The sequence below is a fragment of the Xiphophorus couchianus genome, chromosome 24 (genome assembly GCF_001444195.1).
Source record: "Xiphophorus couchianus chromosome 24, X_couchianus-1.0, whole genome shotgun sequence".
NCBI lineage: Eukaryota > Metazoa > Chordata > Actinopteri > Cyprinodontiformes > Poeciliidae > Xiphophorus > Xiphophorus couchianus.
Genome location: NC_040251.1, coordinates 4,466,312 through 4,493,434, shown reverse-complemented (window position 1 = coordinate 4,493,434; position 27,123 = coordinate 4,466,312). Strand labels below are relative to the sequence as shown.

Here is a 27,123-nt window from a genome sequence, read left to right as displayed (position 1 = left end):
TAAACATGGAAAACGTAAGGAAGATAGGATGGAAGGAAGACAGGTCACAAAAAGGAAGAAGGATGGAAGGAAAGAATAAATTAAGGAAGAAAGGACACAAAAATAGAAAGGATGATACTAAGAAGTGAAAACGAGAACACAAACAGTGACGAAATGAAAGAAAACAACAGAATGAAGGAAAGACAAGAGGAAGAAAATAAAACAAAGAAGGAAAGAATGCAATGAATGACAGAAGGAAGGTAGGAAGGAAGGTGGGAAGGAAGAAAAGAAAGAATGAAAGAGGGAGGGAGGAAAGAAACAAAAATTAAATGCATCAAGAAACATAGAAGAAAGGGAGGAGGAAACAAGGAAGAAGGAAGACATGGAATAAGAGAAAAATTGAATGAGACACAAAGACAAGGATGGAAGGAAACAAAACAAGAAGAAAGGAAGAATACAAGTCAAATGACATAAAGTTGGAGTGATACATAAAACGGAGGACAAAAGACACAACTTAAATGGAAGGATGTAAGAACATGACTAATGAAATAAGCAGAGAAGTAAGAAAGTACACAAGGATGATGGTAGGAGGTCAAAAAGAAGAAAAGAACATGAAGATAAAGAGACATTAGGAAGGAAACATGCCACTTGAAATATTTTAAAAATTAGAGGCTGAAACATTCCAGACTCTTCCATTCTGCCTAGCAACCATAAAGTATCTGTATCTGTAACCAGCGCACTCCAGCGCTGATGCAGAGTGAAGACAGAAAGCTCTGCTAAAACCATTATCCACTTGGAAGCTGACTCATTGGATCTCATTAAGACACTCTTTATGGATCACCGAGCTCATTTCCCAACAGAATCCTTCATATTCAGAGCCTGTCAAAAACCACCAGCTCTGGGCCTGAAGTGATTCACTGTTGCTCCCTCTTTATGTTACTGACAGTAGCACACAAATAAAACAGGGATTTCATTCCAGACGCGGCGAGGATGTGTTCCGACTCGCTCACCTTCACTTCTCCGTTCCAGAGAGTAGCTGCAGGGAGATTTTGTGTCCGACGGCTTCCACAGCACCAGAGCCGTGTTGTTGTAAGTCTGAGCCACTTCAGGGGTTCCGGGTCGCTTTGGAACAGCTTGAGTGAAGAATGGGAGAAGTGATGGAGGGGGAAGAAACCCGACAAATCAGGCAAGTATTTATCAAAAATGGCAATGAGCATTTCTTCATTTTTAGCAGCTTTTATGCTAGAGTGTTAAAAACATCCAATATTGGGGTGCTGTGGTGGAGCGGGGCCAAAGCACTTACGGCGGTGATCACAGGTTTGATTCTCGGCCCGGCGACATTTGCCGCATGTCTTCCCCCTCTCTCACTACCCTTTTTCCTGTTGAACTACTTTCAAATAAAGGCCACGAGAGCCAACAAAACCTACAAACAAACAAAGTCAAACAAGCAAAGTCCAATAGTGCCTTTTTCTGCAATTTCTAAATGAAACCTATTTTCTTTCTCCTGGCACACACTTAGTGAAAGCAGTCAACATTTAAGGCAAGCGGTTTTACACCAATTACACTGATGAGTCATCAAAGGACAGACTATTCAGAGATAAGCCTTATAAATATAAGTCTACAGTTCCAAAGTACCGCAGTAATTACTATACTTTAGGAGCTAGCAAGTTCTTTAACCTCGCCTGATGCCAATTTTATTTGTAGAGCACCATTTATGCATAATGTTCTTAACAGGAACATAAAAAAGATGAAGGATATTTAAGAATCACTATAAGGCAATCAATACTTGTGAGTCAAATATATATTTCAGAGTTGTTAGGAGGCAATAAAGAATGTAGCTAATCAGAGAGCTGCTTGTTTAGAGTTTTCAGAACTAGGTGGAGGCAGCAACTAGTTTCTTCAGCTCTGGAACAGAGAAACTAAAGAAGAATCAGAATGCCATGCACATTAGAGTACCAATGCTGGTCAGAACAGGAACAGAAGTTAAACCACCTAGTGCACCTAAAGGTGTGTAATATATGTTATCGAAATCATTAAGATGTTTTGTCTTTGCGAACCTCCACCAAGAGGAGCTCTTGCTTATCTGCCATGTTTTTCCACATAGTTAGAAATTTCAGAGGTGTGCATGGACGCCATGAAGAGAGGTATGGTTGCTGAAATGATGGAATTTTATCCTCCGCCACTGAGTAAATCAAGCTTTACTTGTTGTTGTCCTCTTCTTCTGCAGACACATTAATTATGTTATTTGCTTTACCCAGCACCAGTTAGAAAAATCTGTGGAAAAAACACTTTATATAGCAGCCCAATTCCCCAATGAAATCATCCTTAAGTGATTTTGTAGGATCAAAAAAGAAAAAAAGAAGTTATGATTACCATTAACTTATGGTAATCAGGCCAATAATAAATGAATAACAACAGTGTATTTTGATCAGATTGATTATTTTCCAGTCTTCAAATGCTACCATTATGTTTTGGTCTAATTTCCATGGTTTATTGTGTTGATATGAGTCACAGAAGATAATTTCAATCATCATCAATACAACAGCCAAAAAAGATTTGTTCTAATTAGGTGCTAAATATTGTAAAAGTAAAACTCCATTAGGTTAATCTTCCGTACAGCTAATCTGCTGCCGTTAATATTCTTGTCAGCTGTTAGCTTTCATACCAATCTCGGCGCAATTAAAATTCAATAATGCAAAATGTGTCGTTAGGAAAATGACTGCATGTCTTTGAAATGTAAATGAGAGGGTTGCTCCTCTGTGAGGAAAGCTCAGCATGTTGTAATTTGCAAACTCGTGCATGCATTTTAGCATTTCCCAATCCCCAATCTAGTAGCGTATCCACACAACGTATTTCACTAGCTTTGGGGAAACAGAAACCACTTACAAGCTATAGAAAGCGTGCAGGAGGTGGTGACAGTAGCGATTGGGTTGGTAGCGACGCATTCGTACACCCCAGCGTCTCTGTGGCTGCACTTCTGAATGGTCAGAAGCTGCCTGCCGTCTGGGTGGTTCAGCAGCTTGATCCGGTTGTCTGTCACCTCTAACAGTTTCCGATCTGGAACGTGGGAAAACGGGAAAGAAATCAGTCTCACTGTTTGAATGGATTTCAGTTGTACAGATCGGTCTCTTCTGGAGTTAAGGTTACCCTTCATCCAGGTAATCTGTGGGGGTGGACTGCCAGCTGGAAGGCAACTCAGAGTCACAGCTTCCCACTCTAATAGGACATGGTCCTTCAGTTTGATGTGGAACACCGGAGCAAAATCAGAAGCAGGGCGGATGAACTGCTGGCTTTTTGTCAGACCTTCCTCTTTTCGTGCAGTTGAGGGTAAGTCAGATTGGGAGGGAGTTTTGTCTCTCCTGGTCCTGGTTAAGCCCCACCGGTCCCACCGCGACCGTCTGTCACCCTCCAAGGCTTTATCGGAATGGATGCTGGAGTTGGACTCAATGGATTCCTTAGATGCAGCAGTACCGGTTTGTTTTGCCAGCTGATTTTCAGGGATACCCATCCCTTTGAGTCCACGACCTTCAGAGTGGGAATGACGGTGCCGAGCAAACAGAGGTGTGTTCCTACCCTCTCCGTCTACTTTCCTTTCTTCTGACTGACTGCGGATTTTTGAGGATATTCCCGCCACTTTGTTTTCAAACTTGTGACGTATTGTAAGAACAGGGGATTCTGAGACCTTGTTGAGATCCCTTTGCTCAAGGTCTTTCTGACTTCCTCCAGCCTCTTTAGCCTTTCTCTCTTCTGATTGGCTCCTAAATTTTGCAGAGATTCCCGCCACTTTGGACTCAAACTTTCGTCTCATGGCAGAAACCGAGGACTCCTCAGCTTTCCCGGATTGTCGCTCTTCAGACTTCTTCCTTGCTCCAGAAGCATCCAGATCCTTTGTGTCCAGAGACTTACTGCGACCAACAGCCCATGAAACCCTCTTATTTACAGCAGTTTCTCGTACATTTGGTTGCTTTTCCTCCTTTTTCTCAGTAGATGTCGACCTCTTTCCTTTCAATGAAAACCTCCCGATCAGACCAAGGCCTGTTTCCTGATCTACCTCTCTTAAGTCTTGGACAGATTTTGATTTCTCTGGAATTCCCTTGGATGCTATTTCAAGTGGCGCCCCTCTCGGCCCTGGCCTGTAAATGTCCTCACCCCCTTCAACAGTCTTTCGGCTCAACACCGGGGATTTCTCCTCAGACTTGTTTCTGGTCAGTTTGCGGAGGCCACGGGTTAAGGATGACTCACGCTTCTTAAACTTGGCCTCAAAGACTTCCACTGAATCAATGTTTTTGATGTCTGTTCTGAGAACGGGTTGGCGAGGGATGATGGTAAGATCAGGGCTTGAAGACGAGGAAGGAGAACCAGCAGGTCTGTCTTCTGTTGCTACTTTGGCAAATACAGCTGGATGCTCAGGTAAGGAAGATGTATCGGAGGATTTTGAGTCATTTGGTTTGTGTGCAGCAGCAAGGGATTTTGATTGGCCCTTGGTTGATTTTTGAGATAGTGTGGAAACTCTAACCTTTTCATTCATGCTGTTTTCTTTCTCTTTCTCTTCTATAACAATTTTAGGAGTAATAATATATGTTATAGAATCAGCTTTGGCCGTTTTCTCTGTTGCTTCATCTATATCTGAACCTTTCACATTGCAATTGTTTTGCTCTTGGTCCATTTTTTCTGTTGCTGGGAGAGCAAAGGAAGCTTTTTCTTTGGGTGAGTTTGCTTCAGACTCCAGTGTTGCTTGTTCAGTCAGTGCAGACATGGAAATTGCCTCCTGCAGTTTCTTCCCTTCTGTCTGAGCAGTGGAAGCAGATGGAATCTCTAAGGGGGCTCCAAACCTACGGTGCAGGGACATGGGCTCTGAATCCCCCTGTGAGAAGGAAACACTTTTACAAAAAACTTTGGTCTTTGGTGTGTCTTCTCCTGAGCTTTCAGAAGATGCTGCTTTGGTAAGTGTTGAGGGTCCCGCTCTGGATCTTCTCAAACTTCTCTCAAGAGACCCCGTCTGCCTTTCCTCATCTATGCCAAGGGTTTCAAACAGCGGCCCCCGTAGGCCACTCATTTTTTTATCAACACTACCTCCCCTGAGCAGCCGTTGCCTCATTAGCTCTAATTTTAAGGTATAATCCTCCTGATTTAACTTTGTAGCCCCTGGGCTTGGGCTGCGATTGGGAAGTTCCATAGAAACAGCCTTTTTTAGGCTCTTCGTCCCTGCCTCTGAGTCTTCATTTGCATTTCCTTCCTCTGGATCTACATGGAGAAGCAGAGCTGAATCAGCAGAGCTGCCTCTGCTCATGGTAGCCCTCCTGGCTCTTGTCTGTGCTTCATTAGACTCTATGCTTGATACTTTCTTCAGGTCTTCTCGTTTAGCCTTTTCTGTTCTCTCCTCATTTTGAGTTTCCACTTTATCTGTAAAATTTTTATTCCCCTTTGGCGCAGAACCATCTACATCCATATTTTCCTTTGTCCTTGTACTATTAACGTAGACAGTTGGCCATCTGACATCCTCGTCCCCTGGGATCTCATTAAGGGAGACCCTGGATCCAGAGAAAACCATGGACAGGGGCATCGGAATAAACGGAAGCTCGTCCACATCTGCGTCTGAATCGGACGAGGAAGAAGGAGGTGGGGAGCCTTCCTTCAAATGTCGAGCAACAGCGATTGAAACATGGCTGGAGGAGTCGTTGAGGAGCTCTGGGATGGACCTTAATGCCATTTTGGATTTATAGCTGATAAGGGAACGCTGGAAATAACCAACACAAAACATCTGGAATCATTACATCTGGTGTGGAAACAACAAGAAATCTATGTTTGGTTTTTGCTGTAGCAATGCTTCGTGGAAATACATCTCATATACTACCGGACAGTTTAGATCCCTTCAAATTTGTAAGAACAATGCATTTGTGAGTGAAACAAACAACTAAGTGGAGACACTGAAGTATTCATGGCTTTGTTGTGATTATTCTAGTAACTTCAATGAAGAGAAACGTTTCTTTTTAATGTCGATTGGAATTTCTTTATGTTCACATTATTGATTTACAAATGTAACAATCTGACATTCGTCTTACCTGCCAGCGCCTTCTAGCAATAACCTGCTTTAGCATAGCCGTGCTAATGCTCTTATTTGTAGGTGACTGCAAGGCAAACAGGGGGATTGTAACTGACTTTCAGGAAAGATATAAATAAATCTTATAAAAGGAATTATTTTTAAAAATAATGGCTCACCTTGAACCATGGATGACGAAGGCACTCTATGGCATTTGGTCTCCTGAGGGAGGAATGATAAAGACAAAGATGATTTACACTGTGGTGCAATAAAAAATGGGCATGGTTTTAGGTTTCAAAAAAGATCTGAAAAGTGTGGCATGCACACCTGCAGAGTCAACAGACTGTATCTTTTGGGACATACCTCTACAAACTGAGTGTCCAGCCGTTGTAAAATGGATACAACACATTAAGATTTTGGTGAACAAGTATGTCCACAAATTCTCAAATTGATTTTGGCTTGGATTTTGACTCGTCCATTGCACTAGTTCAATCCAATCTATATGGCACCAACAGTTGGACTCTTTTTACTTGCTGACTTTTGAAGGCAATTGTTAGTACTGGATTTTATTGAGGAGTATTCAAATAAAGGAGGATGAATATAAAGGAACACCAGACTTTTAATATAAAATTATTAAAACCATGTATTATTTTACATGCAAATCAGAGGTATATATATGGAGGACCCTTGATATTTGTGGGGGTTATCAACAACAGCCCCCGCGAATAGCTAAAGTTTCACAAACAGTTCAAACCCCCGCCTCTAAAGATGCTTCTAACTGCCTATTTTAATAGTTCAAACACTAAATATACCTTAAAATATTGTGGAAACAATCTCAGCACTACCACAGAATAAAAGCTAATATCGTCTCTGATTTGCTCTTGGAGGTACAGCCAGTCAGTGCAGAAGAAAATGACTGGCACTCCTGGATTGGTTGTTTTGCAAACACCAGCCAATAGCATGTCAGATAACATTATCTTTTGAATATATCAGATATGGTCTACAAAAAAATCTAGGCAAAATTTCCACAAATGACTTGGAGTTACCTTCCACCAAAAAATCTGCGATTAATATACTGTGAATAAACAGGGGTCCACTGTACCGGTATTATACAGTCTATTGTACAAGGTATGCCTTTAAGGCATAGTAAAGGCTCAAATTCTATGATGGCTCTAATTAGAGCTACAAGATGCTCACAGCCTGTCCACCACCAGAAGCTTGATGACGAATCCTTTGGCCTCTTTGCAGAGCTCTGAAAACATGCCCTCCTCGAACGCCACGTTGTAGTTCCTGATGTTCAGTGCGGTGGCTCTGTCATTCTCACCGGCAAACGGAGACACCCCAGTCAGACTAGAATCAGAAAACGTTTGGGATCTTTTATTCTGAATTTGTCATATTTCAGGACTAAACTGGAAGCTCCAGAACATACCAGAGATAAGTGATAACTCCGACAGGCCTGTGGAGAACAGGAAGCAGATTACAACATGTCAATCATGCTAACAGAGTGAGGAGTGATTTATCTAGATTCGGAGACAGCTGGCTTACCATATGTCTGTGGCCATGGAAACTGGAGTTTGGTTAATGATCTCTGGAGCAACGTACTCCGGTGTGCCGTATTTGCAGTAATAGTCCTCTGAAGTGTCCAATTTGATGGCATTCCCAAAGTCACATATGCGGATGAGGTCACAACCCGGACTGGCCATTAAAATATTTTCAGGCTAAAGAGGATTTAAATGCAGACATAGTATGATTAGGTAGTGCTAACTAACTTATATATGTATACATTGTTTGTTGCTGTGGTTTCTTGGTTTTGTTTTCTCTCTTTCTACAGGCGTACAGGCAGACTTCTAAAGTGTTGACTTGTCTTCTCTCTACGCCCTCTACGCTTTTCATATTCTTTCCTTTTAAGCCTTTCCCCACATTTATTTTCTCCTTTTTTTCCCATTTCAAAAAACCCCCAAGGAATATCTAATAAAGTTTTACATGCATATCAATGATGAAAGCTGTAATGCTCCACTTCTGAAAGTAAATCTGTTGGACCTCACCTTGACCCTCAGACAACACCACACTTCTGATGTACCTCTAACTCAATAAATAGCCTTTGGGATGCAATGATACCTTCACATCAAGGTGAGCTATATTTTTTTGGTGAAGATATCCAAGTCCCTCCAAAATCTGTTGGACACAGCTGCGAATCTGCAGGTTGGAAGATAAAAACGGATCATCTGTAAAGTCGTGTTACATAATATCCCTGCAGTGCATCAAGCAGAGGAGCACCAACCAGCTTCTCCATGACGGTCGATTTCCTGGCCATCCTGTCCAACATTTCTTCGTGACATCTTCAAACAACAGTTGAGGAAAAACCTGAGCCGAGCGTCGAGTTTGTGAGAGATGAATTACAAATGAGCAACACTCCCACACATGCTATCTATTGCTAATTCCGCCCAGCAGCCATGAGTCAGAGAAGAGAAGCTGGGCTGCTTCATTTATGCCTCCAGGGAACTGCAGAGCGCATCAGAATCAATGGTTTCCAACCTTTACAGAATTATTTAAGCACACTTTCATTTTGGAGTGAATCAAAAAAGATTCTGAAGCATCACTGTAGGTAAAATGGAAAGATATCAATATGCTTTCTCCAAACACAGCTCAACAGTAAGAGCTGCAAAGTCGTAATTAAAGGATACAATTCTGTGATGAGCACCACTATGTTCTTCTTCTCAAAAGCGTCATGAAAGTAAAGGATGTGGTTGTTGTCCAGCTCAGAAAGCAGATCCATCTCCCTGAGGGCCAAAGCTTTCCTCTTTCCTCGGGCGGAGATGAATTTAGCCGCAAAATCCGCCTTTTCCGACTTCAGCGTCGCTCTCTTCACATAGGAGAAGGCCCCCCTGTTACAGAGGTGATACAATTAGAGACGGACGGTGGACAGAGTCGCTCAGAGCTGGCACCACTCTTACCCTCTTCTTTACAAGAAAAAAGCAATAACTTGGAAATTCCTGGCTTGAAAACTATAGGAGCTTTTTAACTACTAATTGCTGTCAGAGTAGTTCTGCTGTATAAGTTAGCAAGCTAAGATGCTACAGCTGCAGTGTGAAAAGCAGCAGAGTGCAGGCTAGCCCATAAAAACTGATAATAGATTCAGTTGGTATTTGTTCCATATTTTGCCTCAGTTTCCCAACACTGTTTACACTTCTTAAACTTCTCTCAAGACGACATATTGGTTGAACCGATACTAACTTGGCATTTTCTTACTATTTGTGACTGCAGTAGAATTTAACGTTCAGTTTTTCTTATTAAAAAAAAACTACTTTTTTTTACCTGTAAACACTGTCAACCTCCACATGTTCCTTTGCTTTCTCTACGTTTGTCGTTTCAAATGTTTCAAAGTAAAAAAAAATCATTAAATATAACTGACAATGTTATTTTTACTAATAAGAAATAAATACATAATTTTAACAGTAGCTAAATGTTGTTTAAAAAGACAACTAAATAACGTATTAATTTTATAGCAATATACTGCTACAAAATATAACTTCTCACCTGGAGGAGGAACCGCTTACTGAGAACCGACCAATCAAAGGCTGTCGTAAGCAGAACAGCTGATTACATCACATCCTGAAAGCAATGAGGTCAATCCTAGTTGTTCCTACTTGATTTCGGCAGCAATTAGGATTTAGAAAATCCATAGAGGCAAAGAGAGAAGGCTTGCTGGATACGTGATGGTTGGTTGTGATTCTGGCCATATGGGCAGTTGCCCAGGGTGGCATTAGAAAGGGGTAATCAACAAATGCATCTTTTTTGCCAGTTGCATCTTGAAGATGATTTTTATCGATTTTTTTCCCAGCTGTCCTTAGGGAGTTGGAGCTTACTGCTGAGAACTCAGAAGGTATTTTATGAACTTTGTTCTGGATTGTAACGCATTTCACCTTGCTATATTTCAACTGTTTTTGTCAACAGAATTTGCTCATTCTATCAATAGTTTTCCTCTTTTTCTATATATATTTAATTATTTGCTTCCTTTCAAGGAACATAAAGAATATCATGTTTTGTTTGGCATTTTATTTGTTGTACGAAATTGTCTGAATTTGTTGCCATTGCTCCCTTTTTTTGCTAGTCGAAAATCAGCTTTGGCCTGTTTCCCGTTTTCAAAGGCTTCACCAATCTCAGCAAACGGCCGTCTCCACCGAGACGAACCAAAACAAATCATCTGCCAGCTAATGCATTCACTCCACACAGGATGGTGAGTCATCTCCCTTTCTGTCTGCTGTTGTTAAGCAGGTTCAAACCCATCCCCTCTCCGACCATCATATGCAGCCCCCGCCCCCTTCAGGCCGACCCTGAGCGCTCACACAACTATTAATGTCAGTGCCCTCGCCATGTCTGAGGAGAGCTGTGCGCCTCCACACACACACACACACACCTCCCTATCTCCTTGTGAACATCATAATAATCCGTCAAACGCCTCATCTTCCTCAGAATGGTCCCCTCGTCCTCCACTGGCTCGGCTGCCGCTTTTCGCTCTGCATGAAGCACAGACACAGGCGTTTAATACAGTGTATGTGTGTGTGTGTCAGAGCAGTGACAGATGGTTTCATATTATAGCTGCAGAACACCTTGTGGTTTCTCCCATATGGAGCAGATTTACAGAGCAATTTCCAACACCAACTAGCTGACATGGGTAGAATCTGCTGCAGCACAAAGACAGGCTCTCATCTAAGCTGTAAATCTCACACAGATGCCGCTTCTCTGCGCTTCTAAATCATGCCGTTTGTTTTTCAAGCATGTTTCAACGTGGGACTTTGCACCTGTGTGAACCGTGAGCTCGGCCTTGCAGGACACGGAGCCAGCCACGTTCTTGGCGGTGCAGGTGTACACGCCTGAGTGTTCCTGCTTGGCACTCAAGATGACCAGGGAGTATTCCGGGTCGTCATACACAAAAGTGAAGTGGCTGCTCTCAGAGAGAAGGAGATCATCCTGCAGCAGAGCAACAAGGAAGATGAACTGGAGTTGATGATGCCAAAATTTATTGAAAGGTTTGGATAAATATTACCTTAAACCACAGAATATCTGGATCTGGTTTCCCCTCCACCACCACAGCCAGACGTGAAGTTCCCCCAACGTGCGCATCCACGTCCTCCATGATAGATTCAAATTTAGGAAGAACTACGGAAGAAAACAAAGAGGTAAACAGCTGCGGTGCAGGATGCTTTCTGACTTCTTGATTAAATGCTGGAGGTAGCTGACCCGCCATGGCCAGCTGCAGTGTGCAGAGGTCGCTGCCAAACTGGTTGCTAGCGGTGACCACCAGCTGGCCAATGTCAGAGGTCCTGACCCGTTGGATCCTCAGGGTGTGTTGATCGTCGTCTGGCATGCTCATCTCATACACTCCTAGTCTGTTAATCAATGCAACTCCCCTCCTGAAGGAAGCAGAGATCCTTTCTTAGCGCCTCTACTTTCTTCAGAGACGCTAAGAGATGCTAGCAAGGCTATTAGCTTGTTGGCACAAAATTTTCCCTCAGAGCTTTTGCTCATTTTTAAAGTGTTTAATACACCAAACTTCTCTTGAATTTTTTCCATATACATTTTACAGCACTAACTTACTTGATTGTTTTGTATCCAGAAAATAAAGTTCAACATCTGCGTTGATTCTAATTAAGACTGTAGTTAGAACGTGTAAGTTATATCAAAATTAACCGAATCAAAAGTTTAAAATTAATTCCAGGGCAGATATTCTTTGAACTGAATTTAGCTAAACAGATTGTTTGTGTTGCAATTTAGCATTAGCAGAGCTAGCTCTTAGGATTAGGGCTTTAGGATTAACGCAGCTAACATTTGAGTTAGCGGTACCCGCCACGGGTAAAAGTGATAATAATAAAAAAATTGCTATGACTAGTTCACAATGTCAAAGAAGCAAAATGTCTTGTAACATGTTAAAGCTGCGGTATGTAACTTTTATTAAAAATAGACGTATTTAACATAAAACTGACAGTATAAAAATAAATGGAGAAACTACCTCTGATTCGCTAACAACTCCATTTAGCCATCCATTTTCTTTACACCCTTGTCCCTAGTGAGGTCGGGAGGGGTTCTCTAATATCTCAAATATATTTAATACATAACTTTTGATGTGACGTCATTAAAAGAAACACGTTTATGTTATTAACCAACCTTTTCCAGGTCACCACTGCATGTACGTGGTTCAGCGTGACAGTGACGTTAGCAGGTTGGTTCTCCACCACAAACACAATGTCGGGTTTGTCCAGAATAACTGGCGCCTTCCTCAAATATGGCCCTGGAGAAGGAGAGGGTTGAGCAACATGTTCTATTTCTCCTCAGAGCTGATTGGACAGCAGCAGGAGCAGATGTAGTACCTTTGTCCAGCAGCTGGACCAGATCAGTGGAGGGGGATGGTTTGCTCAGAGTCTTCCCGGTTGATGTCAGGACCCTGAAGGCGTAACGGACTCCCTTGGATAAGGAGGTGACAGTGTGATTTGTCTCCTTCAGGTTAGATGCCGCAACAGACCACTGGATGGATCCCAGAGGCTGCTGCTGGACCATGAACAGCAACGAGCTGGCATCTGCAAGTACACGTGCTGTTTATGTACGTCATCTGGGTGACAGCCAAAGACAGTGAGGTGCTTAAGATCCAGATATAGACATCAAACACATGCGGGCTATAATTGGAAATCTGAACATAGCTTAAATTTAAACCTAAACCTGTGGTAGTAAAATATTAATAGGCGTTCCTTCTTTGGATAAAACGGTTCTCAGAAATATGCTGAGTAAGGAACTTACCCAGTGAAGGGTCAAGCCTCTTCGGTCGCTTCCAGCTGAGGGTTATGGTTTTCCCTGTGATGGCCTCAATAACAGGAGGACCATCCGGAGGGTCAGGAATAATATCTGTTTGAATTAAACAAAACTTCAGAAAAAAATCCTGAAAACTTTTCAAGCAGAGCTTCAGAACGCTCCCTACCCGTAACGTAGAGATGAGCGTAGCAGGCCGACTTGCCCACTTTGTTGGATATAACCGCCTTATAGACGCCCCCGTGAGCGTGGCAGGCGCCCCGGATGACCAGACTGTGGACATCCCTGTCTGGAGAACACATGCAAATTTCTTCCTTACTTCCTTCATGGAGGCCTTTGATTGGTTTGTGATCTGGTTGCCTGCTTACGCTGAGTCATTTTGCGCTCCTCGCTGCTCTCAATGCGTTTGCCGTTGTGGTACCAGGCGATGGTTGGGTAGGGCAGGCCGGACACTTTGCATTTCAGCACGGCTTCCTTCCCTTCGACTACCTCCACATCTGCCAGAGGCTTGACAAAATCGGGCATGGTTCTTCTTTCCAACTCGTTTTCCAGGACCTCAGGCTCCTCAGGGATGGATGGCATCTTCTCTAACTTGGCCCTTGAGAAAGATTGTAAATCACATGAATTCACTACTTTAGTCTAAAACAAAAAAGTCGACATAACAATTTAGCTATTCACGTAATAGCTACAATGTATATTTAGAGGATTTTATGTGAGGTACTTTCTGATTGTGAAGAGGAAGAGGAAACGATACATGAAACCACATTTCTCTGCAGTTCTTCTGGATTTTATCTCTGGCCGATTCCCAAATTGAGAAACTTTACATTTTGCCCATTCCTGTCCGCAAAATAGTTCAAACTCAGTTGGATCGGATGGAGAGCGGCTTGCAACTGATTCTCAGGTGATGACTTTGACTATGCCATGCTAACCAAAAGTGCTAGTTTTCCTAACCTTAAAGCACTAGTCATAAACATTAGCTTAGCTAATGCTAAAGCCATATAACAACATGGTATTTAGCATAAGCTAATGCTAAAGCTATAAAATCAAACATGTTGATATCCACCACATCCCAAAGCAATTCATATATGTCAATTTTTGCATGTAATATTTAATTAATTGTGCTGGCTGTTCATATAAATGTATTCTTCAAAAAGTTTTAAAATAGCCAAGTAAATTAGCGTTTTAGAATTTATCCGGAAAATTTTTATGTAAGAATACTAAATGCTATCAAAGTTAGCGAAAACGCTAATGTGCTAAACAAAAGAATTAGCGCCGCTATTAGTGGATTAGTGGAAGTGTATCCACTGCTGCTTCGATTGAAACCACCCAACTATTGCTCCTGCCCCTGCACCCCATCTATTACAACTGCAAAATTCCAAAAAATGCATTGGAAACTGTGGAGTTCAATGTGTGTGTACAGTAGCTTAAGGCTTTATATGGGAAAAACTTCTCTTACATGTGGGAGGAGATGGCAGCCCGCGATTCCTGCACATACAGCTCTGCAGTGCATTCGGACTTTCCGTAAACGTTCTGAGCGACTGCGGTGTAGAAACCCTCCGTGTCGCTGCTAACGTGGGAGATGACAAGTGAGTGACGACCTCCTTCTTGAAGGGTGCGAATGTTATCATTCTCTTCCACTCGTGTCTCTGACAGAAGTTAGCAGTGAAACAGAACATTTAAAAAGCATTTTCTTTGATGAGAAGTTGGTGGGGGGGTTTTTTCTTTCTTTTTGTTTTTGTTTAGTGTTCAGGATTTCGACATTCCAACACACACAACCAATCTGAAGCTCCTTACCAAAATGCCTCCATGTGACTCGCGGGGCAGGTGATCCGCTCACCTTACAGTCAAAGCGTGCGGTGCGTCCTTCGATGACCTCCAGGATGTCCAGTTTGCGAGTGAACAGAGGTTCTCTGGATGGAGCGACTCTCAGGTTTGCATTTGAGGTCAGCTCCTCTGGAGGCAAACGTTGTTTTGGTAAATGTGTTTTTTGTTTTTTTTTCTAAAGGTACTTCTTTAAGTTCCTCTCTCCTCATCAGCATTTGGGATTTACCTTTGGCAGTGCTCAGTTTGCAGGTGTATGTCCCACTGTCATCCTCGTGCACTGAATTCAGCATTAGGCGGCACCTAAAAATGCCCCGGGAGGAGGGCGGGGGTGTTGGACCAATTGCAAAATTCAAAAAGCAGAGACAAAAGCAGGGAGAACACCAACCTGGTCTTTTTTTCCCCCTGTTAGCATGGCTACAGGGTTAGCTGTGCTTTGAAAAGGCTACAAGATTGGCTTTGTTGACCCATGGACGTATTTAATCCTCCATAGTGATAACCTTATGAGGACTTTGTACGCAAATATATTCATCGGTTTAATGGCACCATCCTGGCTCCAGTCACATAACCATCATCATCATTAGAAGCAGCGTTAGAAACAACAGCAGGACCTTATCTGTGTTTAGATTGGGTTGTTGTGAATTGCTCCCTAAGTAATCAAAAATAACTTTTCTTCTTAAGAAACGCCTCAGTTTTGCTTTATATCAATACACATTTTAAAAGCCTTTTCTTGACCTTGACCTAAAGAAAAAGCGGTTTCTAGTTCTCTGATGAGACTAATAACAGCTTATAGCTCTGTTGACCCATGAATTCTTTCAATTTCCAATATTTATAACGTTATAAGGTTTTTTATTTCAAAATGTTTATTTTAGGGACAAATTAATGACCCAATTTTCACTGCCGGTCCAACACTATCAGAGCTATTAAAACAACACGAGACTATAATGTGAGTTTTGATCATTTTACTTCCCCAAGTTCCATTTCAATCTATTTTTAGTGGAAGGCTATGCAACAACATTTAAAACCATTTCCTGATCAGCACAGTTTGAAAGTGTCTGAAATAAACTGAATAAGATTGAGCTTTAAAAGATATTAGACATAAATAAACAGGTTTAAGCTCATCAGAGCACAGAAACAGCAGAGTCTGTTCTATGCTACTTTCTTTCTTGTGTTTAACAAGCATACAAAAGTCTCCACCAAATCCAAACTCACCTCTTTCCATCAAAATGCATCTTGCAGTTGAGCAGCGCTGGCTGGATGAGCTTTCCATCAGACAGCCAGTCAACCTCCACATCTGGTGGCCCAGTGATGTGGCACTCAAAGATGGCCGAATCCCCAGCCTTGACTGCTACGTCTTCAGTGGCTCTGGTGATTCTGAGCTCTATCGGAGCAGCTGCTGCTGCTCGTTCAAGAACAAACAAACAAACAAACAAAAAAAAAGCAGGTAGCAGTAGGAAGAAAACATCCACACAACCTAATCCTGATCAAAAAGTGCTTTATTACTCACCTTTGACTTCTACTCTGCACTCCACCTGCTTGGTTCCACGCTCACTGTGGAGCTTACAAACATACAGCCCTGCGTCTGACCTGTGAGCGGCGCTGATTCTCATTTCACAGGTGCCGTCTGCCGTCTCTCGCACAGCAAAGCGGCCCCCTGCCTTCACCGCCGCTCTGTCCTTCAGCCTGGGTCAACGTAAAGCATTTCTCACTATCATTTATGTGGCGGTGTTTTGAGGAGTGTGCATATGTGGCCTTGTTTGGACAGAAGAAATCAAGCAGAGGTCTCACCATGACACCGTGGGTTTGGGATGCCCTCGGATTTTTGCTGCTATAACAACCTCTTGACCCTCGATCACTGCCTGGTCACAAGGGGACACCTTTAAATGATCAAACCATGGTTAACTGAACGGCTGCTCAGAACCACTCCATCCCAGAATTGAAGGACACAAATACAAAAGAACGCAGTTGGCAACACTAGGGAGAAGCGAGGATAAGCAGGTATAGATAATGATGCATGGTTATATGCACCATCAGATGAACCACAAGTCATTTCTCACTCTCTACACACACACACTACACAGTCTACACACTATTTTGGTTGTGTTTACCCAGAATGCCCTGCGCTATACCTCACTTCCTGCTTTTCGAGAGGTCTCCGCTCATGCATTCAAACCACGTCAAATTTGACTTCAGCTGAACAGAGATCAGAGTTGGGTTGCGCATTCACACCTCCCCAAATGAATCAGACTTTTCATTCGATTGAATCAGACTTTCTAGGCAAACAAACTGGAGTTGCATTAAACAGGACTAAACAGGACTTTTTTAATCCATTAAACACTCCTAGTGTGAACACACCAGGAGTTCTTTTCAGTAGAACTAAGTTGCAGAGCCAATTCCTGAAAAAAAAAAAGTCACACCCATCACCCCCTTCCCCAAACTTGACATGTGACACAATGCAGCCAGGAGAGCTCTGTTCTTCTGATGACTACCAAACCCAGACACACCAAATCCATTGGGAAAGCCAGACATGATTCATCCCTCCAGAAACACATCTCCATTACTCTAGAGTCCAGAGATGTCCTCAACACCTCTGCATCTGATACTTGGAGATGATGTATGTAAGTCTGGGTTGCAGCTGCTTGGCCATGGGAACCCTTTTCCCCAACTCTCTATGCTCTACATCCAACAACCAACTGAAAAGATTTGAGTTGATTTAGTTTTATGCAAATTCTTACCTGAAATGAGGGAGGTTCTCTGCCTTTATTCAAGGACGGTGAGTCTCCGACCTCCATCTTCTCCTCCTGAGGACTAAGATATTCTTCATCCGACTGCACTGGACTGCTGACCATTACAGTTGAAGATGATTTCCCACGCTGCACATGACCGGGTTCTGATAAATAAACATAGCTGTCATATAGCGACGTGGAAAATATAATGAAAACATTTAAAGAATTACTTTGGCTCTAATTCTACAGCAGACGGTTATGCCATTTTAACTGCTGAGTCTGTCATTGTTGAGGTGTAGCGACTTAAAGATGCGAACATGAACATCACACATAGGAAATGAGCCAAGCTGAACAGAAAATGAATAAATCCCTCAATCCCTGACCCAGTCGTTCCCTTATTCCCACTGTTTCCGCAGGAGGAAAACGTGTTTTCAAGCGCCTTCTATTTGGGGTTTTGCTGCTGTCAGAAATGATTCCCTGGAGACATCAACACATTCCATTTCAGTTTCGGCCTCGGTTGGTGCATATTGAGGAAAGAAGGGGAAGAAAGGATTGTGACAGCTGCAAAATAAGACTAAAACAGGACAATCTGCTGGCTCAAGCTAGACGAGAAACATATTCAAACCTAAACCTGAAAGGAGATGGTTCTAGATGTGAAATACCCTCTGAATGCTGCAGTTGGGCATTCTGTTGAATTGTTGATATGACAAAGGAAAGAATAAAACTACCTACCTAGACTCAGATGTCTGAGAGGCGTCTGTGCATCAGGGAATAAATCCCACAAGTATTTATGTAAACCTGCCATCTCTTATACAACTATAACAATCCCTTTGCACATTCATCATCTGTTCTGTCCTTTATTTCCCAGCTCTGTCACATCCAAGTTACCTAACCCACTGAAGTCAGGGCAGAGTGGATAAAAATAGGATAACACTTCAAAAACGTTTTAGATATCCTGCGATTGAAGATTTTCAATTTAGGTCTGGATTTTGACGAGACAAAAAAAATTAATATGACATCAAGCTAAGGTGATGCGCAACCCCCCTCCCTCCCTCCCCCCCAAAATAGTCAGTCTGCTCCATCACCACCAAGGCCTCCAGTGTGAAATCTGAGGTGGCAAAAACCTTCCCTGATCTTAGCGGCGATCTCACAGAGGGACATGACGTAGACGGCAATCACCCGAGAGAACAAGAGGCACCGGCTAAAAATACCCCCGCAAGCCAGGCTCCACTGGCCTAATATGGCAGCCGAGGCCTGGAGCTGCTGGCTCAGACACACGCTTCCATTTGTTGACAAAACGCTGCGTTTTCACGAGCCCAATCAACACTCAGTGCAAGCTCTTCACAACATGAACACATTGTCTACCAACGGCACATTTACAGCAGAAATCCTGTCTTGAAGGGAATTTGTTTTGTTTAATTGTGACTCTGAATGCCAAGGCTGCCTTAAAACGTCTGAACAGCTTTGGTGTGTTCTTAAATTCAGAGCAGGACGCGAGGTCAGGCTTCTTTCTTTTTAAAGGCAGGATGTTTAGAGGGGGAGGAGTCCTCACTCTTTCTGTTCCTTTTTTTTTGTTTTATTATCTTCTCACCCGGGTGGATGGAGAGGGTAGCTCTGCAGGAGGAGGTGCCCGCCGTGTTGGCAGCTGTGACACAGTACGATCCGGCGTTATGCGCCCTTAGCTCCTTTATTAGCAGAGTGTGCGTCTCGCCTTCTGTCTGGACCGTATAAGAAGCATTGCGGCGCAGCTCTACGTTGTTCTTCCTCCATGTCACTAAGGGGAGAAAAAAAATGTGGTGGAACAAAAAGTGATGAACAGGGTGATGAGAATCTGCAGAGATGTGCAATGAATTAGGCTCATTTTGTTGTTTGCACACATTTTTATGAATATTCATGATCTTCCTGTTCTGTTTGCGGAAAGAAATGACGTGGATGGATGGTTGGTTGGATATTTGGGTTAGTTAGATGGTTGGTTGGTTGGTTGGTTGATTGGTTGGGGCCCAGCATGTGGACTGTGCGGTACCTGTAATTGGTGGCTTCCCAGTGATGATGCAGTCCAGTTTGACCTCTGAACCAGCTGTTGCCGTGGTGTCCTGGAGAGGCTTAACAAACCTTGGTCCCTCTCCTGGTTCTTCATCAGCAGACATGTAGGAGTTATCAGATGAACCTCATAGAAGACAAAGAGGAAGATTTGGTCCCAAAATGAGTCCATGTTTTTTTTTTATTGGTTCCAGTTTGGGTTTTGAGGCCTTTAAGTAAAACAGATTATACCCAACCACTTTACCTATTCCACTATTTTGACCATGTCCGTCCCAAGAGATGCACATTCGTCCTTTTTCATCAACATTAAGTTCCACCAATTAGTTTCTTTGCGCCGTTTAGGACATTGGTGATATTTTGGTTAAAAAATACTTCAAACACACCTTTCTATTGCTTAAGTTCTGTGACTTAATGAACCAAACCGCAACCATGAGGAAATTCCACTGTCTATTTCTATAATTACTGACACTTTGACTTCCTCAGACCTACAGTAGCGCAGGATTACTTTAGAGACTGTACCAGTAACTTCACACCTCATGCAAGCTCTGATTTGCTGACATGGAGTGGTTGGACTTCTCGTTTTTCTTTGGGATATATTAGCGCTCTTTAAAACCCAGTTACATCATTATTTGATGTTGGAACATGTTGGGGCCACCACTAACTCTAACCAGCAGTGACAAGGTTGGCATTTAAAACTACACACATCCCAGATTTAAGCTGAAGTGGGTGAGAAGGTTTTGGTTTGGCAGTAGAAATCTGGCCTCTGCAGTCATGGGCCTGGTGTTGCATAGGTGGCCAACATTACCATTTCTGTACTGAAATACTCAGGAGACAATACAAATTAGATTGTTTTTTATTTTAAACACTTCCATTCTGGATTTGTATAAACACTAAACTGTCTCATTAAGACCTACCTTCCTCTGCAGACATTGTCTGGCCTTGCTTGTTTTTGCGTACTCGACCTTCCCTTCGACCGGTTCGGTGTTTGCCTTTGTTGTCGTCTGTTGGACCTTCCTCCTCCATGGGCTCGTCCTCCACCAGGATGTTGGGGATGGTGACTTTCAAAGCCAGAGAGACCCGTCCCACCTCAGCCCTCCTCTTCTTCAATAAGGGGCTAACCGCAGGAGGAAGCGCCGGCGAAGGCCGGTTGGATTTGGGCGGATGTTGGGACGACGGTTCCCCCGACGGCACAGGGGATGATCTCTTCCCAGTTGAGTTTGAGGATCCGTGATGTGATTTGTTTTCCATCTTGGTGTCTGTGTTTGAATGTGTTCCCGCATCTCTGGAGGAGGATGAAGACTTGAAGGAAGTGGGAAGAAGTGTGTGTTTGTCATCTGCTGGTGAGCTCCGAAGAGTTTCACTGGGCGGATGGAAAAAGAAACGGTTGCATAACACTTACTACAGTGAAGAACAATACCTATGACTACAGCTTGAGACATTTTATAAAGAAAACATCTTCAGTGTCTCGCAAAAAGTGTACCATTCTTTTAACCTTTCACATTTGATCAAGTTACAAACATAGGACACAATTGCCACCTCGCCGAAAGGTCTAAAATGTGAGGAAATGTGGTGGAAAACTAAAACCCTGAACACATTGCTGCCACTGTGAAACAAGGTAATGAAACAAGGTGCTGGCAGTAACATCCTGTGGGGATTCATGTCTTCCTGGTTGAAGCTTCTTCAGACCACAAATATGCAGTCAGAGCTACAATAGAACGGTTTAGATCAGGGAAGCCCAAAGTCGGTCCCCGAGGGCCGGCATCCTGCATGTTTTAGTTCTCTCCCTGGTGGTACTAACAACCTTTTCACCATGTCAGTGTTCTTCTTAGGCCTTCTAACGAGCGAATCATTGAATCCAGGTGCGTTAAACCAGGGAGAGAACTAAAACATGCAGGATGCCGGCCCTCCAGGACCGACTTTGGGCTTCCCTGGTTTAGATCAAAGCATATGTAGGACAAAGCCCAGACCTAAACCCAATATGGAGTCTTTGCCTGTCGATCATAGTAAATAAACTCAAAATAAACTTATGTTTGTGACAAAAGAGGGTTTGAAGACTTTTGGTAGGGACAGTGTAATTAGACAAACACATAATAATTAAAACATCAAATCTGCTCCAACCTGTTTAGACTTTTCCTGGCTGCTGTTGCCAGTGGTTGTCCTGGCAACTGGTGAACTGCTTCCGTTTCCATGGCAACCCAGCTTTTCCCAAAGCTTTCTCGGGATGAGCCTCCGGCCGCCTGTGCCACATTGTCCCAACGAGGATTCTCCCTCCGATGGCCTAGAGGTCCGGCGGGGAGCGGTGCAGGAACCTGGGGTGTCCCATCCCGTTCCCCCTCCAGAGCCTGCTCCCTGGCCTCCAGCTTCCGCACCACATGCTGAGGAATGGGCTCTATTTTCCCCGAGTGGATCCTTTCCTTCTGCGACAGCTGCTCAGTGGAGTACGCCTTCTTCAGGCTGGATTTCCCCACAAGTTTCTTGATCCTCTGGAGCTCCTCGGCAAACTTGTTCTGGTAGCTCTGAACCCTCTGGGAGTAGGTGGTCTTGTCCTCCAGCGAGGAGGCCCGCTGCTGGAATGCTGCTCTCTTTTGGGCTACTCCCTGCAGGACATTCCCCTCCTCCTTGCTGGGGCCTCCTGTCTTCTTCCTGTCATCCGAGTCCACGGACGCCGCCCCTTCTGGCAGATCCACACTCCTTTTTCGCTCCTCAAAGGCCCGCACCTTGTCAAAGATCTTGGGTCCGGCACGAGCCAGCTTCGAAGTCATGATAACGCTGCCACTGCCAGAAGTCTTAGATGCTTCGAGGTCTTCAGTTTTGTCTTTGTCAAGGTTTGTGATTAACGCTGGCTGGGTAGAGGATGGGAGGACATGAGAGGAGAACCCCCGGGATTCCTCAGGAGTTTTGTTCCTGCAGGAGTGAGGATTTGGGGGGAGACGAAGTTGTGGAGTTAGAGATCAAGCAGTTTTTACGGATTTGTTGGAGCAGAGACGATGCTGGTAAATGTCTGAGTATTTCAAGTCCCATTGTGTCTTATGTCGCGGTCAAAACACGGCAATGTGAGATTTTAAAAGAAGTAAACAATAGACCAGACTTCCTAAGTGTTTACAGTAATCCAGAAAGAAAAAACGTTAAGCATAAACTCATCAAAAAAGCAAGAAAAACGTCTGAAATCATGCCGAGAAAGAGCCTGAGTCGTTGACTCGTGAAAACATTCATGCTAATATCAACAAACCATGCATGTCACTGCAAACCCAGAGAGAATCCAAAAGTGAGCTGCTGCTCTAGAAAACATGCAAAATCACAGTTTTTAAAAAGCTCTAACCTGTTAGAAATGAGTCAAGTAGTACAAATGTTGCACAACATTACCTCCCTAAAGGCTTGGATTAATATGTACAGCATGAGCAGAGATATAAGCTTCAAATGAGATGAAATCAAACCACAAATTAGACAAGTCAAAGGAAAGTGTGATCAGAACGAAATGAAGAGAATGAAATGAATGGAACAAATGGATCGATGGAGGATAGAATACTGTGCAAAGTGTCAATTTGGGATTTGAGGCCAGTCCTTTAGTGGGATCTTGGAAACAGAGAGCCATGTGCTATAAGGGCATGGAAAATGTTCTCCCTCTGTAGAGGCTGAACATGCTCCCATAGTAGTCGCTTCCGACAGAGACACTTTCCTCTGACCCCTGCACGGGCCGGGCCAGGTTAGCATGAGAAGCCCGGATTAGAGGTTCCACGCCCAGGTGACGGACGGGGGCTACACCTTCGGCGGGGCCCCCGCCGAAGGCTTGCCTTGCTGGGTTTGAGGGGTCCAAATGCGGTCCCGGCGGGCGGGAACCCAAAGCCCGGAGCTCCCGCTCCACCACGGGGTCGTAGGTGCCGGGGAGCGTGGCCCTGCGATCCGAAGCGTCCGGGTTATAGTCCATCATCCGTCCTCCTTCACCTGCAGTCAGAGAGCGAGAAACTGGATGAAAACTGAGGTCTGGGTTTAATTCAGATCAATATTATTGTTCCCAACAAACAGATTCAAAATACAGAAATATAAAATCAGGCCAATGGAACCATTAAGACGGTTAAATCCATCCATTCCGTGTTGATCCTCGTTATAAATTGAAGAATTCATCCAAGAGATGAAAACAATCATCAGAAATAATAAAACGATAGTGGTTGCTCTGATTAAATTTCATATTTAGCTGTTTTGTTATGTTAGATATTCAGGATCAGAGTTGAAAATCTTAGTGTTATTTTTGAGGCTGACGGTTTTCAGGAATTACATGTTTTGTAATGTCCAAAACAGAAATTATTTGAATGAACTGGGTTGTGCTGCTGCACTGCAAAACTAACACACTAATTAGGGCCGGCTGCAGGACCGTAAGAAGAAAGTCTGCAGATACAGTCAATCGATTTATTTTAGAAAACAAATGAAACTGGAAGGCCTTATGTAAAGATGGCCTCCCTGTCACAAATCAAGAGAGGATTGGCAGCTTGGTGATGAGCAACAGAGACAGAAATGCAGTAGCAGCAAAAATATCAAACTGAACTGATTCAGACTCAGCCTGACCATTAGAGAGCGAAAAATATCAGCTTCACACACAACCAGAGGTTGAAAACCTCCAAATATTGTTTACATTGATCAAGATTGTTACAAAAAAAAAGTTTAAGATGCTGCATTGTTCAATAAGTTCTTACATAGTTCTAAACGGACATATGGGTGGATGGAGCTTTTGACTACTAGGACAAGGAGTGAATGAAATATAATTTTTTCTTCATATCACCAAAACTCTGATTGGTTTTTCTTCATGGAAAAACCTGCTTAAAATCTGCTTCTGGTTTAGTTCTCCTGTCAGATGAATCACACATCTTGTTTTTGTGCTTATAAGAAAAAAATACAACACAGGAGGGGGAAAAAATCCTCCACTAGATTTGATCTTTTTTTTAGCTTTCTTGTTGCTTGTCTCTAACAAAAAAGGGGCGCACAGGGAAAGACGAGAAATATATTTAAGTTTATCAAAACCTCCGATCTATTCAGACATCCAATTTCCTGGATGGAAATGGATTGTTGAGTTGTCACAAATTACTTAATAGTCTTCCTGAGAGTGTTTTCATCTTTGCAAGAGATTTTGTGGTGATTTATACAAATTTAGGAACACCAGCACAGTGTTGGTTTCAAATATCTGTTATCTAATTGCATTTTGCCTCATCACCATACTTTCCTTACACATGCGTACACAGTGCTGCTTCCTGTTGGAAACTGGGGCAGTGTGCCACACCATAGCATCACATCACATCACGAGGGATTAGTACATATCGGATTTCACCCGACAGACGTCAGCGACAACCTCCATTAAATCTATCAATCCACACTCAAGCATGATTTGGTACAAGTGTGCTTTTGGCTGCTCTTCTGACAGGGCAATAAATCCTCAGGAATGTGACTATAAAACATTTTCCCAGAGACGTTGCACTTGCAAAGACTGCAGTCTGGAACAGCGTTTTGCGAACAGTGGCGGTTCGAAGTCAAACATATTTATGTGTGCAGCGCCGAGAGGAAGCTGAAACGTTGGATGTCTGATTTGAAAAGTGTTGGAAATGAACAAAAGTATCAGAGTGAGCTAAAAGCAACTAAATACCCGATGGTCCTTTCCGTCCGGCTTTGTCTTGGTGCCTCCCGGGCCCTTCCTTGGTTTCCATCTGAGGTTCAGTCGTTTCATCTTCTGTCGTCTCAGAGTCTGAAATCGTGTGACGAGAGCAAGAAAATTACACACAGGTAATAACTTAAAAACAAAAAGTAAAAATGGCAGCACTTGCTCCTTCAAAAGAATACTGAATGTACATGAAATGGATTCAAACCAAGCCGTGTAACGAGTCCATAAATAGATGTAAACATGAAGTGACGAGACGCAGAGATTACGCTTGAGATACACGTGTTTTGCCTTCATATTTTATATGTGTAAATATAGCTGCATATAAACGTGAAACAGACTGGAATTTTATTAAATGTAAAGAAAAAACAAAGTTGAGAAGTAAAGCTCGGCATGAAATGTTTACGATGTTTAAATTGATGGTAGAATAAAAGTTCTATCATCAAATTTTAAATAAACTGCTTTTTTGGGGGGGTTTATTTTTCTATTTTTGTACCCCGCCAGGGGGTCTTTTTTTGTACCCTGCCAGGGGTTTTTTTTTTTTTGTTGGCTCTAATGTCCCTTATTTTTTGAAAGTAGGCTGACAGGAAAGGGGGAAGAAGAGGGGGGAAGACATGCAGCAAATGCCGCCGGGTTCAGGAATCGAACTGCAGATATTCAGTTTCTCAATATGTGCAAAAATACCTTAGCATTGTGAGGATGTTCAATTCTGTTGGTACAGGAAATATCTGACTGCAGATTCATTGAAACAGAAATAGTAACGACAAATAAACATACTAAAATCAATTTCCTCGACTTCCACTGCTGTGTTTTATTTTATTTCATACAAAATAAAAAAAGGTAGTACAAAGCTATTGTATTGTAGTACAAAGCTAATAGAGTAGAACCAAGGTGTGAGTTTGTGGATGGACGATAATGCAGAGGGGAAATGACAGCATGGCTCACGTTGAGTTTTCTTTAAAGATAAAACTGAAAACTTACAAAACAAACGTTCACAGGGAGTGTAGGGAGCCACAGCAGAACGAAAACAGGAACAAAAAGCAAGCAGAGTACTGACAGGGAAGTAAACGGGACAGAACAGGATTCGACAGGCGGAACCAGCCAGGCCAGGAGTGTGGGCAGGAGAAAGGCTTAAATACTAGCTAACAGTTAGCAAGTGCGAGAGGAGAGAGAGAGAGAGAAAGTGGAACAGGGGGCGAGAGAGAGCACAAGAGTAACAAGGAATAACTAGACACAAGAAATAAACATAATAAACCAGAATCATTAAGAAAAATTGAACTAAGGTTAAACAGAAACCAAACTGATCTAATCAAAGACAGAGACAAAGTAACACAGAATAACAATAAAACTAGAACCAAATAATCAAAACACCAAAACAGCCCAGGATCTGACAAGCTTGACTAGCCAATCAGCTTCTTAGACTCCTAATGTTATTTTACAACAAAAAGCAAATAGAAAATAGCTATTTAACATTTCAACAATATGTGCTAATGTCTTTGCAGCAGAGTTGCAAAGTTAATTAATTGCTTTAGTCCCATAACATTGGGGAACCATACTAGTAAAGCAAGGTAGGCAAAAGTTAATGCGCGGATTTCAACTATTTGTTTATGGTATGTTGCAGGAATGTGGGCTAAAGTTTCAAAAGTTCAACATTTTTTTGATAGCATAAAACGCTGCAATTACAGTAATGCAAGTTGCGATAATTAGCCCATTTGTCGGAGCGGTAAACAGCTTATTGAAGACAACTGATTTCTACTGAAGTAACAAAGGAGCAAATCAATAAGCAAAAATGAATTCCTCTGGCATCCAATGGGATTTTCCATAAAACAGAATGGCAGATTATTGATAAATATTCATGGCAACAATATATGCTCATACTTTATCAGCAGTGATAATAAAGCTCTTTAAGTTCATGATATAAAGAAAACATACCATAATAGTAGGAAACCATGGTAATAAAAAAACATTGTCCACAAGTTACAGGTTAGTCTGTCAGTACAATAAACAATTACCATTGCAGAGAGGCAATAGGGCAAAAATGATTACAACTATTACTGGCAATATTTTAGCTACAT

General features: G+C 42.7%; 1 protein-coding gene across 2 annotated transcripts in view; it reads right to left on the bottom strand.

Annotated features, from left to right (window-relative positions):
• The window catches only part of spega (striated muscle enriched protein kinase a), a 46,400-nt gene that overhangs the window by 4,883 nt on the left and 14,394 nt on the right, over positions 1-27,123 (bottom strand). Inside the window, exons 3-35 of one of the 2 annotated variants that reach the window (XM_028010111.1) lie at positions 25,037-25,135; positions 23,199-23,349; positions 21,526-22,311; positions 20,322-20,767; positions 19,391-19,534; positions 18,959-19,141; positions 17,377-17,531; positions 16,430-16,518; positions 16,149-16,324; positions 15,854-16,040; positions 14,871-14,944; positions 14,615-14,773; positions 14,277-14,466; positions 13,189-13,418; positions 12,990-13,109; positions 12,812-12,916; positions 12,388-12,594; positions 12,185-12,308; positions 11,261-11,433; positions 11,067-11,179; positions 10,822-10,990; positions 10,437-10,536; positions 8,704-8,904; positions 8,301-8,358; positions 8,138-8,215; positions 7,565-7,737; positions 7,449-7,475; positions 7,217-7,369; positions 6,199-6,241; positions 6,042-6,107; positions 3,127-5,716; positions 2,866-3,036; positions 990-1,112 (exon numbers count right to left, since the gene is read on the bottom strand). In XM_028010111.1, coding sequence (XP_027865912.1) covers positions 990-1,112; positions 2,866-3,036; positions 3,127-5,716; positions 6,042-6,107; positions 6,199-6,241; positions 7,217-7,369; positions 7,449-7,475; positions 7,565-7,737; positions 8,138-8,215; positions 8,301-8,358; positions 8,704-8,904; positions 10,437-10,536; positions 10,822-10,990; positions 11,067-11,179; positions 11,261-11,433; positions 12,185-12,308; positions 12,388-12,594; positions 12,812-12,916; positions 12,990-13,109; positions 13,189-13,418; positions 14,277-14,466; positions 14,615-14,773; positions 14,871-14,944; positions 15,854-16,040; positions 16,149-16,324; positions 16,430-16,518; positions 17,377-17,531; positions 18,959-19,141; positions 19,391-19,534; positions 20,322-20,767; positions 21,526-22,311; positions 23,199-23,349; positions 25,037-25,135 — 7,863 coding nt within the window. The remainder of the gene's footprint in view (positions 1-989; positions 1,113-2,865; positions 3,037-3,126; positions 5,717-6,041; positions 6,108-6,198; positions 6,242-7,216; positions 7,370-7,448; positions 7,476-7,564; positions 7,738-8,137; positions 8,216-8,300; positions 8,359-8,703; positions 8,905-10,436; positions 10,537-10,821; positions 10,991-11,066; positions 11,180-11,260; positions 11,434-12,184; positions 12,309-12,387; positions 12,595-12,811; positions 12,917-12,989; positions 13,110-13,188; positions 13,419-14,276; positions 14,467-14,614; positions 14,774-14,870; positions 14,945-15,853; positions 16,041-16,148; positions 16,325-16,429; positions 16,519-17,376; positions 17,532-18,958; positions 19,142-19,390; positions 19,535-20,321; positions 20,768-21,525; positions 22,312-23,198; positions 23,350-25,036; positions 25,136-27,123) is intronic. The other variant, XM_028010112.1, reaches the window with a different exon arrangement.